The sequence below is a fragment of the Cucumis melo genome, chromosome 2 (assembly GCF_025177605.1).
Source record: "Cucumis melo cultivar AY chromosome 2, USDA_Cmelo_AY_1.0, whole genome shotgun sequence".
Classification (NCBI taxonomy): domain Eukaryota; kingdom Viridiplantae; phylum Streptophyta; class Magnoliopsida; order Cucurbitales; family Cucurbitaceae; genus Cucumis; species Cucumis melo.
The window spans coordinates 427,975-449,810 of record NC_066858.1 but is presented as its reverse complement, the minus strand read 5'-3'; the positions used below and the strand labels follow the sequence as shown (position 1 = coordinate 449,810).

Genomic DNA, 21,836 nt, shown 5'->3' with positions numbered 1-21,836 from the left:
TAAATAAAAATTGATTTCAAAATTTTCAAAATATTTTTTTAACCCTAAAACTTAATTGGTTTGGTAGCAATTTTAACTTCAAATTTTCAAGACCTCATTTTCTAATTTTCTTACTTTCTTTACTTTCTTATTTATTTATTTATATATATTATATTTTCTCAATTTGCGTATTTCGGTTGTACCTCACTTTCACAACACCACCAAATGTTTTCAAGGATTTTATATTATGTTGTTACGTGCCTATAACAATGTCTAAGTAATTCATATTTAGAAATCAAGTAACATTGAATTCAAAATTTTATATCTCTACCATATAAAAAGAGACTATATGAAGAATTAAAGTGAACTTGACTTAATGATATTGATGCAACCTCCATTTCTAAAGATTGAAGGTTTAATCTTACATAATTATTGTACTAAAAAAGGTAGTAAGAGAACTTTTAATTTTTTTGGCTCTTAAAGTTTTCGATAATGACTATTTTTCCCTCACAAATTAATCATACCTTCGTATAACTTCCATGCATTTTCCTTTTCTTCTCTCTCTCTGTTTTTTTATTTAATTTACAGAACTTTAGCTAGTTTCACACCTAAGTGCAAACCGTGTCATTCTATAGATGTCACTTGCTTCCTTAAATTACAAATTTATTGTTGTTAGTTGACATAAACATAATGTGTATTATTTTCTCTCAGTTTATAGTTTTTTTTTTTTTGAAAAAGATACGAGGGATCAGTTGGGTGCACCCAGATATCTCCACTAATTGAATATCCAATAGCACTTTTGTCACTTCCACTTCATTAATAATAAAAAAAATGTATCGGAAGCCAAGAAAATTTGACATCAACATTACTTATAACCATGGTTGCCAAACACACGTCTTTTTATTTTTTAACTTTTTAAAAGTCAATCTTGTAACATTTTAACTTTAATATTCTAAACTTCTAGCTAGATATATTGGGGCATTCTTTTAATAATTTAACCATTAAAGTCATGGTTTAGATCAATTGTTACTATTTTTTGTTTTTCTCTAACAGAGAAGAAATCAAACATAAAATAAAATAAAATAAAATAGAAAAGTGAATTGAGAAATGAGAGTAATTTGATAATAAAAATGAATTATATATCTTTTTAAACATAAACTAATAAAAATGAGAGTAATTTGGTGTTTTTTGTTTTGCTTTGCATTTTTTTTCCTGCTTCTGTGTACTGTTCTTGTCGATTATTTAATGAATCGGGAGTGATGAGGGTGCTAAGGGGGTGTCCACCTAGTGAAGATGCCCGGGTGCACCTACTAACCCACCGTTTCCTTTTTCAAAAAAAATATCAATAATGTCTATACAAAAGAAGACATGTTACAAAAGAGAAAAAAATAGGTAGAAAAACTAAAATAATCTTGTTTGGGAAAACCTCAAAACCCTTAGGGTTTTCTTCAACAATGGTCTCTAATTTTGGAGAACTTGAACACCTTTTACGTGGTACGATCATTATTGGTGCCATCTCAACTCGACTTTGTATTATTCTATTCACCATCTCTGCCTTCTTTTTTTTTTTTTTTTTTAACTTTTTTTCTTCTACGTTTCAACTAAGTAAAAGAAGAAAAGAAAAGTTGTTATTATGAAGAGAGCTGCTAATTGGGTTTGGGAGGAAGGGAAGGTGAATTTTGATGTATATATAATGTAAAAAAAGAGTAGTTGTAAGGGCTAAAAATAAACAATCTTCCATAGCAAATTGGCTGGCAAGGTAATTTCAAAATGAATGGTGGAGAAAAAGATATGTTCAATGCTCATCTCTCTTGAGAAATTAATTACAGAAACAAATTGGGGCTATTTTAGAAACCATATTAAATTAATCCAACCAAAAAAAAAAAAAAAAAAAAAGGAAAATGTTGTGTATGGTAAGCTATTTATAAAAGAAAAATTGTTGAGGTTATTATTATATATATGTGATGATACAATACTCACATAACTTTCCATTTAGGTGAGTCCAAAAATTGATAACCTTTTCACTTCTATAATTCAAAGAACATGACCTATATATCTCTTCATAATATATATATATATATATATTGATCATGTTATTCAAGAGATCGAGACAGTACATATGGTCATTCTTATTCCATACATATTTTTCTAGAAAAATCAAATAAAGACATAGTCTAGTCTAATGCAAAAGCTATTTGAATACGCTCACAATTTGGTGTTTTATTTTAAAAACATTAATATGATGAAATGATACAAAACTGCTGGAAAATATATATAAATATAGCAAAATTTTACTTTCTATCATTGATAGATGTCTATTACTAAAATGATAGATACTTATCTGAGTCTATCACGATATATCACACATAGAAAGTAAAATTTTGCTCAATTTTGTTAGGATTAAAAATATCTTCCAACTTAGTTACACGTTTTTTTTTTTTTTTGAGAAAAATCTCTTCGATAGACTTTTATCAGTATATTGATATAGACATTGATTTGATGGAAATCTATGGGTGTAAATTAAAGTATGATAGTTTGAAATATAAATATATTGTGGTTTATATTTGAGAGAATGCGGCTAACAAACTAATTGTAGTAACGTCCGAGTAACGCTCGAGGGAGAGGAAAGGGGTTACAAAGGAATGAAGTTGAACTGAACCCATATCTTAATGAAAAGGTATGCAAGACTATGTTAGCATGATGACCACGTGTGAGTGAGCATGTGAGGTTTTTGAGTTGGCAACAAAGATAAAAAGGAATTAATACAATATTTGAATTGTTACAAAGAAAAGAAAAAAAAAAAAAGCCCTAAATTTGGGAGAAAGAGAAAGACAAGATTTGGTAACCCAATCAATGAATCAAGAATTCTAATTAGCTTTATTTGAATAAAATGCATTGTGATTATTGATATATTGAGTATTCACATGAAAAAGCAAATTAAGAGAGTAGGTGTGGGAAAGAATGTGATTTTGGGATTTTGAGATGCTATCAAGGGGAAGTTGTTTGGATTAAGAAGAAAAAGACAAGTAAACAGCAAGGAAAGAGAGGGAATCATGGGTGGATGAAAAGGGAAGATGATGAAGATGATGAAGTAAAAAAAAAAAAAAAAAGGATGGTTTCAGTTGAGAGATGATTAATTAAAAGTGAGTATATGAAGGCATGTGAAGAGAGTAAATTTGGTAACTCAGTACAAAAGAGTTTGTGTTGTCACATGAAAAATGAGGGAGAACTTGACTTGGGATGAGTGAACACTCAACTACATTTTTGTAATTTTATATTTTTTAGAGAAAAAAAGACGTTTTTGAAGAGTGTTAAAGTGCATGCCTTAAACCTGTTATCTAACGTTTCGAAAATGACCTACGAGAGTTTTATTATTTATGATTTTGGTTATGGAGTTTAGTGAAGTGTGCTTTACAAACTCTCTAACTCTATTAGTGTCTCTTACTATATGTAATGTTAAATTTTCTTTCTAATGAATAATTGTTTTCATCATTTGCACTATCTTAGTAGGTAGTAGCACTATTGAATACGACTCACTTTGTAGTTGTACAAATAATTTAATATACAAGTTGTCCATATGAAGATATGTGAATAGAGTATCCTTCACAAATTCGCGTTCAATTTTGAATGAGTTATGTATTTTTGCCTGTGAGAGCTTGTTCTTTGACTTACATAAGTGAGCATGACTCATGTAACTGATTCAATAACCCTACCATTTTAAAGACTTAAACCATATAAACTTGAGAATATAATGTCATAAGATGAAATTCACTTATTTCCATTTAAGTAAAAGTTCTTTTTATGTGTTGATTTTAGAACTTAAACAATAGATACCTACAACTAGCTCAAGAGAACTTGGTTCATGATTGAACCATAAATATATATTTTTTATTAGAAGATCAGTGATACTAAGTGAATTATATGGGTAAAATGGACAATGACATGACCAAACTGTAATTATGAACTTGTGAAAGATCGACCTATTTGTGACGATAGAGTTAAACTATAATTATGCATCACTCTAATCCTTCCCTCCAATAAGGTTCGTGGAGCTTCCCCTCAAATAAAGTTCATTTAAGGGGTCTTATTTAGGTGAACTCCCCTTTACTAGAGAGTGCGCACGTTCACCTATTCAAAATGGTTCATCTACGAATCACTCCAAGACAATTTTGTAGGTTTCCACAATAATTTCTGTTTGGACCCAAAGATTCAATCAAGCATGGCTTTAGTACCACTTGTTAGGAACAACAACCCTCCATGTATATCCATAATGATAAAATATTGTTTATTTTGGACATAAACTCTCATTATTTTTCTTTTAGTTTTAGTACTCTAACATATATCATACCCATAGGAGATAGTTGTCGACTTACATGATCTCAGTCGATAAATGGGATTTTAATCTCATTGAATTACTTAAATCTTAGACAAGCATAAAGCAAGAGCCAAAGATAAAGGTAGGATCAAAGGGTCGGGAAAGTGGTGGGAAGACTATAAAAATAAAATCAGTAAGAAAATAGGTTTGTTAATATTGGTGATACATAATTAAATTTACCTTCAACCAGCAGCTTAAACTTTTGGGTAAATTGGTAGTTTAATCTGAGCAGGTGGTTCAAGGAGGTCTTCTCCTTCCCAATTAAAATTTTGGTGATTTAATATCAAATTAAAAAATAGATCAAAGGATTAAGTGCAATAATAGAACAAAATTGTAAAATAATCAAATATTTTTTATGCGAGAGAAAAGGTAAGAATGTAAAGTGATTTTAGGGAAAGAGTGATTGGGGCCAGCCCACAAAATAAGAAAAAATGAAAATAATCGACATTAATGAAGGTTTACGAGCGGAATGAAATTAAACATTTAATTTAGTAAACATCATCAATATCAATATCAATATCAATAGGAGCATAAATCCTTGAATTGATTGTGGTTGGTGTTGGTTCCAACATCACTAATCTTATTATGCTATTTGGGACCAAATAAGTTAAGATAATTAAATCTTTACCTTACATTTTCTTCTCGGTTTCAAAAATGGCAAAACTTCAAGCCCAACCCATAAATATATCGAAGCAAATTGTCCAAAATTCTCTTACAACTTAAAGCGTGTATTTATTTATTCGTTTACTTTTCTTCTTTGTCGACGTAGTAAAAAGATCTGTTCAGGTCCAAGCCCAAGCCCAAGCCCAAAAATATCGAGAAATACCTACGGTGTTCTTAAACGTATAAAAACATGTAGAACATTCTTCGAAGAAACCGCACACGAATGCTTTTCTTCGAAGTATCTTTAAATACTTCATTAAATGAAGAATTGAGTGTATATTATTAGTTTATTTGGTAGCTTATTTAAAGTTCATCTCCAACACACACTATAATATTAAGCTAGTTTTGTGGTCTTTTCAGCGATATATTTAAAATGAATGATATATAATACCAATATACCAACGTTAAGGACATTTGCAAAACTAGTAAAAAATAATTTATGAAAATATGACTCACGTCATACATTTTCTAAATTACAAAAGTAGCAAGTTTAAAAGCGAATAGCTCTCTGATAACCCTTCTCTGATAGTCGTTTAGTATATCTAATTACTAATCATATTTGCAATATGTAAAAAAGAGGTACTATATATGGTGTTTTTTTCTAATTTTTTTTTCATCTGATATAATATTTCTTTAGAAATTATACAGGATATTTTTTCGATAAATAAAATACAGATAATCTTATTTTTCTTTGCCCCAAAACTTCATTTTAAAAATGTGATCATTGAGATGATTTGTTTTATATATAAAAGTAATTAAGTTTTTGAAAGAAAATTGAAAAAAAAAAAAAACAGATTCTACTTTTTGGGTAATGGAACACAATGAATCAATCATACAAATCATACGAAATAGAGCCATGAAAATCCATAAACTTTAATAAAATTGAATTGAATTTGATCAACCTCAACAAGAAAATAATAATAATAATAATAATAATAATAATAATAATTATTATTATTATTATTATTATTATTATTATTATTATTATTATTATTATTATTATTATTATTATTATTATTATTAATAAAAACAACAACAACAAACACAACAATAATCAAACATTATTTTTGGGAATAGGAGTGTTGAAGTGTGTTGTTTGAGGTTTGATTCTGCTGCTTAGACAAGAAGTTACAAATATGAGTATTTTTAAATATAACAAAATAAATAAAAATATTTATAAAACATACTAAAATTTGAGACTCTATTCAAAACATATTCATATATTTTGTTTTTTGGCATGAAAATTGTTTGTTTTAAGGATGTTTTCAACATTTGAAGATGAACCAAAATATATATCTTTATAGTCATTGTCTATCCGTTATAGACATTAATAAACTATTACATCATTTATTACTTATAGACACCGAATACACAAAGATAAATGTATACAATGTCTCATGTCATTTTGCTATATTTGTTAATATTTTCGACATTTTCATCGATTAGAACATAATTGCCTTACTATTTATTCAATGAAGGAACCAAATTTAAAATCTATTGAAAGTACAAGAACTAAAGTTGAATAATTGAAAGTATAGAGACTAAAATTGAATAAGCATTTAAGTACGAAGGCGAAAATGGTATTTTAACTTTTATTTTGTTATTTGAATTTTTTTACAATTGGAATATGACTTCTTTGTTTATTTCTTAATATTATATGCCTCATAGTTCCTCTCTTAATTCATATAACTCTTTTTAACATAATACAAATCAAAAGATGGATGATCAGTAGGGTATACACACATACACTATAACAGTAATATTTATATTTATGCATTTTCATGTGTTTCTAATGTAATTTTATCCAACAGTAATTAAACAAATATCTCCTAGATTTGAATAATGAGTTAATTAGAAAATGAGGGTTTTACTTAAAAATAAAATTTAAAGATAAAAAATTAAATCATAAATGTTTTAAGTTCACATGCATAGCATATAGCAAGTGTTTTCAATTAAACTAGTAATTAACTTAAGAGTAATATAACCCATGTATATATCACAAACATGAAAAAAGAAAAATAGCTTAAGTGATTAAGACATAAAAGCCGTTAGAAATTTGAATCTTTGGCTTTTCTTTTACACATGTCAATGACACAAATAAATAAATAGTCTTTGTAAAATATGAAGGGAAAAAAAAGGCCAACCAGGAATGTCTATAAAAGGGAAGGGGTTTGTTGAGAGAAAAACATTGGGATTTAATTGAGGAGAAGAAAGAAAAAAAAATAGAAAAATGGAAAAGAAAAAAGAAGACAGTGGGAAAAGACTGTATTTTACATCAGAAAATGGAGAATGTTCAAGTTATTCAATAGTGTCTGGTGCTGAAAAACTTGATGAATATTCCAAAACTCGAACCCTTCCTCAGGTCTCTCTCCTTACCTTTCTCATGAATACATTTACATTCCTTTTTTCTTTCTTTTTTTTTCTTCGTTTACTATGTTTAATTTCTTTTGAAATGGTTGCCCTAAAGATATTTTCATCATAATTTTACAGTACTATTAAAGTTAATATAGTATTTAGTGCATTCATAAGTTCATGTTTTTTTTATGGTTATATATATAATATGTATGTGTTTGTGTTTGTGTTTGTGTGCTTTTAATTTCTGACTTTTTCATTGCTGTGTTTTGAGATCATCTTCTTTCTCTTTGAATTTCACTGCAAATTTGTAAAGCCCTAGAGGCTTAGTTCATATACATATTTGTCCTTTTTTTTATATATATAATTTATTTTTTACTCTAAATAAGTTGTGTGTTTGGATTAACTTTCAAAGTGAGAAGAAAAAGAAAAATGAAGTAATATACAATTTCGTGGTCTCGCTCACTTCATTTCAATCATCTTTCCCTTTGAATTATACTATAAATTGAAAACCCTAGAAATTGATTTTTTGGTAGATTGAAAATTTTGAAAATAGTTTTTTTTTTTTATCATTTTTCTAACAGAATCCAAGTGGTTGATTGTATTGACTTTGGAAGTGGAACAAGATCTAGTAAATTCCTCACTATGAAGTTCACTAAATTTTGAAAAAATTAAAACACCTAGAAATTAATTTTTGTGATTATATTGGGGCAAATTATTAGACAATTTTTTTTAATTAATTTTGTAATTTTTTAAACTTAAATGAATGTTTGGATTGAGCAGAAGAATGAAGTATTCTATAATTTTTTTCACTACTTTCTTCATTTTTCTCATCCATTTCAATATATATATTTTGTACAAAGATGGATTTTAGGTTTGTTTTGGGATCTCTTTTTTCCCTCTGAATTTCACTCAAACTTGAAAGCCCTAGATATTAATTTTTGAGATTTTGGTAAATTATATTAGACTAAAAAAAATTAAACCTAATTCTTTATTTGTCTCTTCAAGGACATACAATAAAATTGAAAGATTTGTAGGAGATAAGCATGGGGTATGTGCAAGAATGACATGCATAAATGGAGAAATGGTTCAATTGTTTCTAAAATGTATGTTTGGATTATCTTTTTGAGTAAAAAGAATTAAGTAACATACAATATTTCCCACTCTCTTCTTCATTTTCCATATCCTTATTTCAATATGTTTTGAACAAAGATCTTTGGGTTTGTTTTCAGATTTCTTATTTCCCTAAGAATTTCACTGAAAATTGAAAAGCCCTAGAAATTACTTTATTTTTCATTTGGGAACATTATTTGACAGGAAAAAAAATTGAAAATTAAGTTTTTACTCAATTTAAAAAAAATCAAGTGCATGTTTGGATTGGCTTTTGAAATGGGAAGAAAAATAATGAAGTAATATAAAAAAGAATGTCTCCTTCACTTTTTTCTTACTCATTTCAATATCTTTTGTACAATGATTGACCTTGGGTTTGCCTTGAGATCCCTTTGAATATCAATAAAAAAAATGAAATTAATTTTTGGGATTGGGACAAATTATTAGACTTAATTATTCATTTATTTTGAACCTGGTTAAGAGGTCTATTTAGATTTAGGTAGAAGCAGTTATTTAAGTATTTAGAAAGGCAATATAATTCAAACATGCATGTCAGAATAATTAAACTAGGTTCAAGATCTTTAACTTGTCTTACTTAATTCGGGTTTATGGATGTTTGATTTCTCTATCTTAGGCTTTTTTTTTTTAATTTAATCTTACTGAAAACAAATGAAAAGGAAAGAAAGAGAACTAACTCTTGATTGATAAAAGAAACAACTTTCAAATCGCACACACAAAGACTATCATTAGTGAATATTTGAAATACTGAGAAAGAGTTATTAAGTTCAAAGTTTTTTTTTTTTTTTTTTTTTGATAATATACAAAGGAGAAAAAGATAAGATGAGTTTTTTTTATTAAATGTGCAAACTTTAATAGTAATCACTATTGAAGTTGAGTTGTTTAACCGTGACAAGTGATATGTGAAGTTAAATCACTGGATGATATGTGAAGTTAAATCACTGGATGATAATATGTTTGGAATCTGAGTTGAGAATAATTTATTTTGCTTTTTGATTATTATTATTATTATTGATGTGTAGGGTGAAAAGACAATTGATGTAGTGATAAAACTACCAGCACTTCGTCTGACTTCTCTCCTTGAAGCAATGGATTTACGAAAGGATACAGAAATTGCAATGAAACCTCCATTTACAAATCTCCAAAAGATATTCAATGGACGTACACTAGTCCCTCTGCCTCAAATAAATGAAGAAGAACAACAACATGAATACACTAATACTCAATCAAATCAAAGAACAATCTTTTCTGGACCAAGCAGCTCTTCCTTTGCTGAACCACCCAATACTCCTTTTAATGCTGCTCCTGCCCTTTTCCTTCGTATCGGCTCTTGGCAGGTATGAATCAATTTAAAGACATGTTTCTTAGTGATTTTCTAAAATAAAACGGATCTTCTTTTTGATCTGCAGGTTGTGGCCAACAATGAAAGTGATCTGGTTTTGAAATTTGATTATAGAAACAAGAAGATATCTTGGGAGGTTGTGAGGGAGGGGCCTTCCAAGCACAAGATTGAAATTGATTGGTCTAATATCATAGGAATTCAAGCTGCCATTGAAGATCATAGACAAGGAATTCTCCAACTTGAGGTTTTCAGATTTAGTTATTGCTTTTTTTTTTCATTGTTGAGGGATACCAGTACTAATATATTCAGATGTATCTCTGAATCCTTTTTATATCCCAAAGCTTTCTTTTAAAAAAATAATATACTAACAGTAATGCATGGAATTCTGTCAAAACTCTGCAATTAAGCATAGATAAAAGTAGTTTTTGTGATCATTTGAGAAGTCATTGTGTTGCATTTAGAAAAAAAAAAAATTGTTGAGAGAAATTGATGTTTAAAGGATGATTAGATTAGTTTTCTTTTTATGCATATTCATTTTCATAACTATTTAGTTTTTTATTATCAGTTATTGATCTTAAAATTATTAAAAATTTGATGTTTGAAACCCCTTTTCAAAAATTTATATCAGATCACTTTATCTTTTAGGGTTTCTTTTTCATGTACAATTGAGTTGTTCTTTTATGCATATAAAGAGCTTTTTGCTCATTAATTTATTGATCTCTCATTTTTCTTTTTCCAACCAATACAATTTCTGCTATTAAGAAAAAAACTCAATGATCAATATGTATTTAGGTATAAATACCACTTTCTTTAGGGTTTTTTTTTTTTTTTTTTTTTCATTTTTAATGACTGTTTTGATTCGTAGAATAAATTACGATGGTATTTTTCCATTCAAGATTAAGGGTTTGTAAATAGTAATTACTTAGTGCATTGATCTTCCTCTTTTTATGGATAATTTGATTTTTTGAACAATAATAAAAATATTTTTATAGATTGAATTTCAATAAAATATATGTTCATATTAAATACAAACTGTTGTAATTTTTTCCCCTTTTGAAGCTGCAAAATCCACCAAGATTTTACAAGGAGATTGAAACCAGACCACTGAAGCTGTTCAAATGGGAAGAAGAATATGATTTCACCCAAGGCAGAGTTTCTATGCACAGGTAAATCATCTCACAAGGGACTTTTATAATGCACATGTTTTTTTTTAATAAATACCTAAGGTCAGAATCAATAAGTGGACCCGAATTTCTCAACTAGATTAATACATCGTCCCATATATCTTTTGGTTTTGAGATATGAAGAGGATGCTATCAAATGAAAATATTGATCTACACGCAAATGAAAATTCTTTTTCCAGTCTAAAAACATGCATGTGGGGTTAAGGTTTTCGAACTTTCAACGTGTTTTGATCTAGTTAAGTATGTACTAACTTCAATGTATATGTTTTTGCAGGAAACACTTTTCAGTGTTTGCACCAGGAATACTTGGAACATATTATAAGAGACTAATGAAAAACAAGGATTTGCTTGAAGTAAGCCAGAAGCCATTTCCTACTGCAGACTCCCCTTACTTCCACCAGCCAGCTTAAAGAATAATAATCTTTTATGTTATGTCATCGCTCCTTTACTTTTCAAAGTGTTTGAGTATGTAAAGCTTAATAGACACATATGATGTGTGAACTTGTTGTTGTGTGTTTGTTTTCAGTTTAAGTGTCTGTACTGTTGTTTGAGTCAAAATTTGAATTCCTGCATTTTCAATTACAAGTTAATAATCACACAGCTTTCCTGAAAGTATTGGTTTTGTCTCTGTGATTTTAAAAGTTATAATCAGTCCTTACAGTTTGATAAATGAATCTAATAGTTTGCTTTAAATCTTCATAAATAGTCTAAATTGTATGAATTATTTATGAGGATTTTATCAAACTATAAGGACTTATCCTTATAGTTTTATAAGGACTTATCCGTATACATTACGTGAACTCTCAATTCTATACCTCTTTCAAGCTATAGGACCAAAGTTGAGCAATTTAGATAACAATATACGTCATCCATAAATGGTATTTTAAAGTATATGTATGATTTCATTTCCCCACTTCTATATAATATAGTTAATTCTATCTCTAATGGGATTTAAGTGTGTCAATTAAATAGTTCCTATAAGGACTCATGATTTAACCTAACAAATTAATATTTGGCCGATCGATCCCTCTCGAGATATTTTGATGGATCTATTGATTCTCTCTTGTCTCTTGTGTATTGTTAAAAAATGTTTGACTAAGAGAAGTGATGATCAAACTCATATTTCGCTCCATAAGCACATATTTTTTATGGATGTATCTCCAAGTCCATTTAGCAAGAACAGTACACGATTTTTATCAAACCAGCCTTGGAATAATATCGAGGCCTCCAAATGATTGAGGTTTGATAATTTTGTCCCACTTGATGAGGTGCAAACCATGTAGTGTTACCCTAAAGGAATTTGGGACCTATTTTTCTTTTATGTTATCATTGAAACCTTTGTAGGGATCATGAAAAGGTTAGATAATAGGTGGGAAGATCATTAGAAAGAGTAGCCTGTAGAAGAGTATGACGTCCAGTCTTTACAGATGTGCTGGCCCTCCATGCCTGAAGCCTTCATTTTATTTTTTTCTCAATGATAGGATTCCAAAAAAATAATGTTCTTCTGGTTGGTCAAAAGGAGTCAATTGGTCAAATAGAGATAGGATTCCAAAAGCTGAAATTTTATTGCCCCGTTGCCTTCTCAAAATGGTTAACAAGGCCAAAAACAAGTTTTCAATAGTGTAAAGTAATTATTAATGAAACGGGAGTGATAAGGATGCTAAGGAGGTGTTCACCTAGTGGAGATGTCCGGGTGCACCCAACTGACCCATAATATCCTTTTTCAAAAAAAAAAAAAAGAATAGTGTGAAGTAATTATAGGACTCTAGAAGGGCTTCTCCCAACAATCGTTTAATAGTATCCCTTTGTCATTGACTTAGATCTCATCGTTCTACTAAAATAGTCCATAATAATTATGAAAAGAAATTAAAGGGATCTGGTAAGAAAACCCTTCTCTTATCCATTTTGCCACTTTGTGCCAAAACCTTTAGCCTTGAGGACGAGATTGAGGAATTCCCAATCGTCCTTATCTAATGTTTTTTTATCTATGTCAAGTTTAACCACAAGATCTCCTCTCTTGCATTTGGATAATCAAGGATTTGTGCCTTCAAACTCCTTTCAGAATGATAATGAAATTTAAATAAGCACATAAACTGATATAAGTATCTTGCTCTTTTGATAGTTAACCAATGTAGCCATAATTCAGTTGTTTCACCATTTCACGGTTACAAAAAAACTCCCAAATAAAAGAAATCGACCCAAACACTAAACAGTGGTATGGTGTTGGAAATGAAAAAATATTTTTTGAAATCAAAAAATAAAATCGTTACCAATCATGGCTTTCACTTGCAATATATACATTTGTTCAAAACAACTTCAATTTCTCAAAACTTTCATACACAATAGTCAACTTCGACTTCACATCAAGGTTCAGTAAGATCATAGGCCAATGAATTCAGAACAAAAAAGGGAGCTGGTTGAACCAAGGAATTAATGAACAAATCAAACTCTTATGAGACAAGATGGCTGAGTTTAAACAATCATAAATACTTTAATGGCTATGGTTATTACACCAGAGTAACAAATCCCATAGCAGCTTTTCACTAACTAGAGTAGAGTTCAGATGATGGAACCGGTCATTTCAGTATGATAGCCACATCCCCTCCAGCTTTAAAATAGCCAAATGTTGAATCATCTTCCATCAAAAAGGTGCAAATGCAAATACAAATTTATTATTTAACCCATTTGGAATTTCGAAAACCTAATCTACCAGAAGTGCCTTAAATACTCGTATACTTACATATTATAAATGAACTAAATGCATCCATGTGTTAGATTTCTTTAACATAAGGTTAAATTAGAGGTGTATCTAATAAATTCCTAAACTTCAAAAAAATTGTCTCATAGATCTCAAAATATCCTGCATCTAATGGTACCTGAACTTTGATAGTCTAAGGATTTAATATTTAAAAAACAAATTGTAACTAAATATCCATTAAACAAAAATTCGAAAGTTCAACAACTTACTACTTATTACACATTTTAGAATTTAAAGATATTAGACCCAAGCCTAAAAGTTTAGGAACTATAATTATAATTTAACAATTAAAGACTTACAAAATTTTCGCAGAGTGACCAAATTTTAATTTAAAGCGAACTAAGGTGTCCTCCATTTTTTCTTCCCCTTATTTCCAGTTAAATACATTATGCTCTAAATATCTAGTTTGGCAAAATTCAGTTACTAAATTACCATCCATCGTTGTACAACTTTACAGCTGATCTCCATCTTTGTCCAAGGATGCCGACAAATAGTTCAAAATAAAGCTGTCGAGATCTCCCTCAAGCACCGAATCAGGATCCGAAACCTCATAATTGGTACGAAGATCTTTTACCATTTGATAAGGCTGCAAAAATCAAACAATCGGTAGTTACTAGTTAGTGCTGACTGCACGAGGTAAATTGGAAGTACACTATGTTTAAAACAACTCACATGGAGCACATAACTACGAATTTGATTTCCCCAAGTTATATCAGATAGACTCTGCGTATGCTGTGCATTCATCTGAGCTTGCCGTGTCATCTCAAGTTGATTCAATCGAGACTGGAGTACTGCCATTGCTGCGGCCTTGTTTTGATGTTGTGATCTGTGTTATTTTCCATTTCAATGAGAAATGATCTAGCAGTGGTTGTATTCATCATATGAACCAGTTTTAAATCTCCTTACCTTTCATTTTGACAAGTTGCTGTAATCCCTGTAGGTATATGGACTATCCTCACGGCACTATCAGTGGTGTTAACACTCTGACCACCAGCTCCTCCAGACCGGAAACGCTCAATTCGTAGATCTGTTTCATTAATTTGAATATGAGTTGAACCATCACCAGTTATTGGAATGACAGCTACAGCAGCAAACGAAGTATGTCGCCGCTTGTTACTATCAAAAGGAGAGATGCGAACCAATCGATGTACGCCCACTTCCGATTTGGCATATCCAAAAGCATATTCACCATCTAACTTTATTGTTGCTCGCTGGAATAACAGAATAATTTGTCAGAACTGGCATTTTCTCACTCAAGCCAGAGTGTGAATAGAGTAGATATTAACTCAATTAATAGGATTAAAAAACATAAGAATTTTCAACTGTTAAACATTACATTATATTAGCTAGCAGTAACAAGGGCATGCAGATTTGAGCTCACACTCATTTGTTGTGAGATAACACAATGACGAAATACAAAATTGAAGTTAGCGGAGATTGAACCTTGATTCCTGCAATCTCACCCGGCATTTCTTCCATAACAGTAACCTTGAAACCACGTCTTTGAGCCCACATTATGTACATCTGCATGACCATTGCTGCCCAGTCCATGCTCTCAGTTCCACCAGCTCCAGCTTGGACCTGTTTGACCAACAAATTTTCAAAAGCTTGATGGCTTTATCTCTATACAGATCACTATTAACATTTCTCAAAACTTGACTCCGGCAATGAAAAAAGTAACACTACATACAAGAAATTCACAAAAGAGACTATTGCAGCACCAAATTAAGCAGACCTCAATGTAACAAGAGCAAGAATCATTCTCCCCAGATAACAAAGCTTCAAGCTCTTTCTCTCTAGAATTTCTTCTCATTGTGAGTAGAGCATTTAGTGACTCCTGCAAAAGGCATGCATATAATACAGGATTAAAACAAAAGAAAAAGATCTGTCTACGCCCTACCAAAATTGTTCTAATTTCGAAAGAAAATTAGCATTTGTCTCATTGAGACGGGATGACAGCCTCAGACTTACATAAAGTTATTACACAAAGAAATAAAAACAGCAATACTATCGAGGGTTACACCTTGATTGTAATCTTTAATTTTTAGCTTGGCTTCAACACGTGCGCCTTCTTTGAATCTCTCTTGTGTATACTATACACATTGAGGCTTATGCCTCCTAAGACAATTTTCAGACAACTACTTTCTTTTACCATTAATTTACCCCATACACTTCAAAAGCATAAAGGTTTGAGTTGTATTGTAATAATTTGAACTGTTACACTTACAGTGAGGCTAAAGACCCTCTATTTTAGAATTTTTGTTCACATAGGAATTGACAGGGGTGATTTTTTCATATTTTGTATAACTATCATCACACAAAATTAGGATTTAAGTAACGTATCTAATAAAAATTGATGCTTCTGCTTCTCGTCGCCTTTTCAAGGGGTTCCTTGAGGCTGCAATTTAAAATATTGAATAATAGAAATCTCAGTCAAAATATACACCAAAATGGAAAACTTTAGTTACGAGCTTGGGAGCTTGAGCTCAGAACTCCAATCTCCAAGTATCCGAAGTTTTTACCACGGGGCTTTACCAAAGATATCTATTTGTATTTCTTTCAGACCAAATACCATGTTCGGGGTTTTCTCATTTACTCTGTTCTTGATTATGGAATGACATAAACTGCATAATTTACATCCATACTAAGAGGAAGGGATGCACAAAATTGAACACATTTAAAAATAACAAAAACATAAAGAAAGAATACATGCCTAGAAGATGAATTTAGAGCCCACCGATTCCAACTCTGTATCATTCTCTTCTCTGGCAAGCTTTATCATGTCGATATGCTCGAGCAATTCCCTCTCAAATGCGTTGATCTCTTTTATCTTACTCATAATAGAACCATGCTCCCGACTTATCTTCCCTGCATGTGCAGGATCATCCCACAAATCAGCCTTGTTCAACTCCACTGATAACAACTCCAATCTCATCATCAGCTTCTTCCACTGCCATCGCCAATACAAGAACGATAATCAAAATTCAAGCGTTTTGACAACACAACTGATTTACATCAAACTAGAACTTGAAACAAAAAGAAAAGCCGTAAAGCAGAAATTAGTTGAAAATAAAGACATGGGAAATCATGTTTAAGACCTGTAAACGCTTCTTGATCAAATGAATGGATTGGGCAATTGCAGCAGCATGGCTCCTCCAATCACTCTCGCTCTCGTCCAGAATCGTCCATCGATTTCCAAGGATTCCTTCGACAGTAAGCCCATCAGACGTTGAGGGTTCAAGCGCAATCTGTGTAGAAAACAACCGCAATGTGGTAAAGGGTAACCCAGAAATCTTGTTAAAATCAGCTATCCCATGATTCCAAAGGGAAAAATTTTGAGCAGTAGCCGATGAATATTGAAGTTCTGGGACAAACCGGTGCTTGGAGATCAATACGTTTCTGAAGAGGGTGAAGATTCGGTTGCACACTTGTTTTCTGAAGGTGAAAATGGACATTTTTAGATTTCAATTGAATGAGAAATCATGCAGATTGTCTAAACGAAACAAAAATGCTATGTTGCTCATGGGTTTAGGGTTTTCGCGATGTCCGATTCAAGCCTTTCTCATCAATTAAAGAAGCTTTACATGAGACATCTTCAAGCACAAAGGGGATGTAGCTCAGATGGTAGAGCGCTCGCTTAGCATGCGAGAGGTACGGGGATCGATACCCCGCATCTCCATATTTATAAAATTAATTTTAATTTTATTATTCATATAGATTAGATTAGAGTTGGGTTGAGTTGGTAAAATTCAAGTTTACCAATTAATCTCAACTCTTTTTTGTCACACTCACTTTGAAAATTACTTTCTTTCGAACAATGTTAGTGATTAATTATAGACTCTTAACAATCACTTCTAACGACTAACAATAACATTAACTTGCTCTATTTTCTTTTGTACATGCTCGACCTACACATTCCACAACCGTTAAAAAATATATGTTGTAATTTGAGTAAATATGCGGATTGGTTAACAATGGAACAAAAAGTTAAAAAGAAAAAAATTCATAAGGAACATATCTTTTAAATAACAAAAAATTACACCAAATAGGTCAATTAAACACTAATTTAATAACACTATCCTTGTTAATTTGAACCATTGTTTAAACATTTTGTTGACAAATGAACTGTTGGTGAAGTATACTTTCCTAATACATTCAAAAGTTTAAAATGAACACACAATCAAAAGAGTTGTATTTTTTAATATTCAAAGTTGTTGGCCTAATTAAACTCTCAAACAAAAACTACTGATTCCCTTTTTCCATCCTTCACCTCACTAAAATCTCTACATTTTCTTCACCATTTTCCAACTTCTGGGTTGGCCCAACTTCCAACTGCCATTCCCAATCCCATCATCATCATCATCTCATTCCATCTATTCACATAAATATATCATCTCCCCTTTCTTTCTTGGTTAATTTTCCTCACCCTCCCTTTCAGTCCAATGGCTTCCCCAATTACCTTCCTCCCCGTTGTTCTTGCTCTTGTTGTCTCGCTCCGCTGTCCCTCAGGTCATCTCCATGTCGTTTGGGAACTCGAACCCGACACGCTTTTCCCCCCATTTTATTTTTCGTTTTCTTAATCGAAAGTTTGATATATATCGGTTTATTTGAAGAAAAGAAGATGGTTTTAACTTTTAAGTAATTCTCATGATATGATCTATTTGTGTTGTATTTTCTGTATTGTGACAGTTAATGGTGATCAAGAGATTCCTGGACAAATGGTGGTTGAATCCTTCAAATGCTTTGACAATAAGTTTGTGAGTTTTTCTTATCCCTTTTCCTCTTTCTTATAATGAGTTTCATCATGTTTTGTTTATATGATTTTTTTATGTTTGTTAGATATACAATGGTTGTGAAAGTGCTTATAGATTGAACCCAAGTGGGAGTTTCAATGTCCCTCCTGAGGCTACTAACCTATTTTGCAATGGACCATGTTTGATCGAAACACAACTTTTGCTCAACTGCCTTGACAACAGTTTTCATAACTTCTTGTTCTACAACAAAGCCACCGCACAAAGCGTTCGAAACGCCCTTCGTATTGGCTGCAGCTTCTCAAGCCAAAGAGGTAGGCCATACGTTGTTGGTCAGCTACCTACCTTGTTAACTCAGAGAAAATGAATGAAGAAACTAACCGTGTGCTTTGCTTAACTTTTTCAAATATATAATTCTAAAAGTTAGTCACTTTAAAAAAAAAAAAAATGAATTGTGTTCGGTAGTTATTCAAAATACCTTTTGAAAGACTTCCAAATGTTTATTTTAATAAGTTATTTTTTTTTTGTAAGAGTTTAAATAAAATAACTTTTTTAAATTTACCTTTTAAAAGAAATGAGATTTGAGATTTGAATAGTTAATTGAGAAACTAAATGTGTTTATGGTGTTCGAAGGAAAATGACTATAAAGTTGTAATAAGAGTCCAATGATTAAAGTAAAAAAAAAAAAAAGAAAAAAGATTGTTACGTATATAGTTTAGAATGATATATTTTGTAACAATGATCATCATCTTATTTGGCATTTGTTGTTTAATTGATTTAGGGAACTTCAATCAAGGATTGTTCATGCAAGGTGAATTAAGTAAAGCTCACACCTTCCAAGAATGGTTCTTCCTCCATTATTCTTTTCTTCTTCTTGTTGGCTGTTGTTTTCTCATCTTATAACAATATCTTTCACACTAATATACATAAAAAGGGAACATTATATTATTTTGCATCATAACATTAATTTAAACTTCACTCTTCTTTCTTCAATGGGCAAAGAAGAGCAGCCAAAGCCATTTCTCTCCATTTTGTTTGTTTCTCTTTGCTTCTGAGTTGTGATCTTTCTATACATTTTCTCATCTTTTTTTCCATTATTTTATAGACATACGAAGGATGGCTTATTCATATTCTTAGAAGATAATGGCTCAATAATGGCCGTTTTTATTGTTTATGCTCTAGGGTTTGATTTTCCATATTAATCCTAATTTCGTGAAGTAATTAATTATCTTATGGACAATTCCACATTTCTATTTAATTTGGAAAACAAAATTTTAGAAAAAAAAAATTATCTTTCAAGTCCCCAAGTATCGATAAATATGTTCATTTGGTCCCTAGGTTTTAAAAACGTACTTTCTTAGTCATAAGGTTCGTAAGATATTTAATCCATAAGTTTTTAAAAATAGATTAAAAAAATATCTTAAAAATAAATTTGTTTTAAATAATTATATGATATTTAAAAATTAGATAAATTTGTTTCAAATAATATGGCTTATATAAATTATTCTTCTAATGTTAAATGTCATATAATACAAGGTAATTTCAAAGACCTTTTAAATTTATTTTTAAAAACCTAGGGACTCAAAGAATATATTAATTTTTAAAACTCGAAAACCAAATACATACATTCTTCAAAATTCAAGGACTAAGAAGGAAACGTACTTTTTTCCAAAATTTTATTATTTTAGTTCTTAAACTTTCAAGGTTTGATATTTAATTACCTACTTTAATTTACATAGTACCATCTTGAAATCGATAAAAGAATGAAGGTTGCCCCTTCCAAAAATAACCACATACGTAGACCAACAAAAAAATTTCTTAAACATAATATATTGAAAACATGAATTACGATCAATCGTACTGCTTCAAAGCCCAAAAAAAATCTAATTCTATTCGTGCTAAAAATGATCAAATAGTCAAATGAAACGGGAATAAAGTTGATTCGTTTATTGTTACAAGAAAGAAAATTGAACTTTCAAACTCAAGTGAAGGAGTGTACGTATGTTAATAATTACCATTAAACTAAATTCATGTATTTGTTGATTCAAATTCAACAACTATTTCCCTTTTTCACAACACCCTTAGTTTACATGTCAACTCATCATCTCAATATCACATAAAAATTAGTCTATATAAGATTTAACTAAACAAGAAAGAGTAAATTAAAATTAAAAAGATCTTAGAAGCTAAATCAAGAAAATTCACAATACAAACAAAATGCTTTGAATATGATATTTAGTGTTCCGAACGAACGATCAAGTACGAGACCTCGTTGAATTCATATTTGTCATATGTACATTGTTAACAATTTTATCTCTAGAGTTCATTAACGTACACTATATAATCGCTCTAAATCTAAAGGAATTTGATCAGTAATCTGAATTTTCAATATAATGAAAGTACTTTCTACTCATATAGGTCGATTCTTTCTTCTCCTTACTGATAATAAAAAATGTGTAGTGGTAAGTGTGTAAGAACTTTTTGGCCCATTTGAAGAGAGTGAGAAAAAAATGAAATGATGCAGAAAGGACTTTTGGGTACTAAAGAGGTAGGTGGCATATTCAGAGAGTATCTATTGACAATAAAAAGAATGGGACCCTCTTCATTTCATTTTCAGTACCCCTAACATTTTGACCAATCAATATCAATGACCCAACCAATTCATTGCTCTTTTTTTCTTCTCTTCAAACCCCAACCCTCATCCCAATAATGAACCTACTATACTATAGGGACCATTGATGTGATTTTCCTACTGTTTTAGTTCCCAATCTTTGCTTCTTTTTCCCACATCTCATTAAATCACCAACTTCAATTAAACCACCTCTAACCTCTAGCTAACAACAACAACAATGTATTAATAAAAACTTTCAAGTATACGAAACCTTAACGTTTACTTGGCGTATCTACTAAAGGTTGAGTGTAGGCATAAATTTATGTAGAACCATACACTCACTTTACGAATTTGAACTATACGAACAAAACTCGTGAGTCGTACTCTTTCTCCTAAGCTCTCCAATAGGGGAAAAAAAGTTCACCTGATTTGTTATTGGGGAACACAAGCTAAGTGGGTAAAGGCAATGTGAGTTTGAGCTGGTTAACATATATTTTGAATAATTGTACTAGACAATGTTTTGCTACTATCATAGAACAGTAAAATGTTTGTTATCTAAAATAAGTGGGTACCAAGATTCAGTTCATGACTTCAATAATATTTTGTAGTCACATGTAAGACCAATTCACATGAATTTCCAAATATGGAGAAGTATTAGCAAATAATGATTTAGGTATCACATGAAGAAGACTG

The 21,836-nt window shown here is 30.6% G+C and overlaps 3 protein-coding genes and 1 non-coding gene across 5 annotated transcripts; 3 read left to right on the top strand and 1 right to left on the bottom strand.

The window, feature by feature from the left end:
* The first annotated feature begins 9,585 nt into the window (after window positions 1–9,585).
* Window positions 9,586–11,433, top strand: LOC107991120 (uncharacterized). Its single transcript, XM_017045465.2, has 4 exons — window positions 9,586–9,834; window positions 9,907–10,083; window positions 10,899–11,005; window positions 11,298–11,433. Exons 1-4 carry the CDS (start codon window positions 9,586–9,588, stop codon window positions 11,431–11,433), a joined length of 669 nt encoding a protein of 222 aa, XP_016900954.1.
* A 1,886-nt stretch (window positions 11,434–13,319) lies between these two features.
* Window positions 13,320–17,292, bottom strand: LOC103492513 (peptide chain release factor PrfB2, chloroplastic). Of its 2 annotated transcripts, XM_017045428.2 has the most exons (8): window positions 16,880–17,292; window positions 16,519–16,731; window positions 15,517–15,618; window positions 15,225–15,362; window positions 14,688–14,992; window positions 14,454–14,607; window positions 14,214–14,367; window positions 13,320–13,658 (listed from the first exon to the last, which is right to left on the bottom strand). In XM_017045428.2, the coding sequence occupies exons 1-7, from the start codon at window positions 17,234–17,236 to the stop codon at window positions 14,233–14,235; spliced, it is 1,404 nt and encodes a 467-aa protein (XP_016900917.2). In that variant the 5' UTR covers window positions 17,237–17,292; the 3' UTR covers window positions 13,320–13,658; window positions 14,214–14,232. The 2 variants fall into 2 exon arrangements, with proteins under 2 accessions (XP_016900917.2, XP_016900916.2); XM_017045427.2 differs by lacking the exon at window positions 13,320–13,658 and having other exon boundaries at window positions 13,929–14,367; window positions 16,880–17,291.
* A 95-nt stretch (window positions 17,293–17,387) lies between these two features.
* Window positions 17,388–17,460, top strand: TRNAA-AGC (transfer RNA alanine (anticodon AGC)). Its single transcript has one exon. It is a non-coding gene; the product is annotated as a tRNA-Ala (tRNA).
* A 639-nt stretch (window positions 17,461–18,099) lies between these two features.
* LOC103492117 (uncharacterized) lies at window positions 18,100–19,561 on the top strand. Its single transcript, XM_008452328.3, has 4 exons — window positions 18,100–18,290; window positions 18,471–18,538; window positions 18,621–18,846; window positions 19,314–19,561. Exons 1-4 carry the CDS (start codon window positions 18,224–18,226, stop codon window positions 19,433–19,435), a joined length of 483 nt encoding a protein of 160 aa, XP_008450550.2. The 5' UTR covers window positions 18,100–18,223; the 3' UTR covers window positions 19,436–19,561.
* The last annotated feature ends 2,275 nt before the right edge of the window (window positions 19,562–21,836 follow it).

Bases quoted from the DNA above. Each gene is read 5' to 3' on its own strand.
- LOC103492513 (XM_017045428.2), bottom strand. From the start codon at position 17,236: ATGTCCATTTTCACCTTCAGAAAACAAGTGTGCAACCGAATCTTCACC. The intron at 16,732-16,879 runs GTCTTAAACATG...TGGCGATGGCAG, and splicing joins TGATCAAGAAGCGTTTACAG to TGGAAGAAGCTGATGATGAG. The intron at 14,993-15,224 runs GTTCAATCTCCG...CTGTTATTCCAG, and splicing joins GTGAGATTGCAGGAATCAAG to CGAGCAACAATAAAGTTAGA.
- LOC103492117 (XM_008452328.3), top strand. From the start codon at position 18,224: ATGGCTTCCCCAATTACCTTCCTCCCCGTTGTTCTTGCTCTTGTTGTC. The intron at 18,291-18,470 runs GTCATCTCCATG...GTATTGTGACAG, and splicing joins CTCGCTCCGCTGTCCCTCAG to TTAATGGTGATCAAGAGATT. The intron at 18,847-19,313 runs GTAGGCCATACG...TAATTGATTTAG, and splicing joins CAGCTTCTCAAGCCAAAGAG to GGAACTTCAATCAAGGATTG.
- LOC107991120 (XM_017045465.2), top strand. From the start codon at position 9,586: ATGGATTTACGAAAGGATACAGAAATTGCAATGAAACCTCCATTTACA. The intron at 9,835-9,906 runs GTATGAATCAAT...TTTGATCTGCAG, and splicing joins TTCGTATCGGCTCTTGGCAG to GTTGTGGCCAACAATGAAAG. The intron at 11,006-11,297 runs GTAAATCATCTC...ATGTTTTTGCAG, and splicing joins GGCAGAGTTTCTATGCACAG to GAAACACTTTTCAGTGTTTG.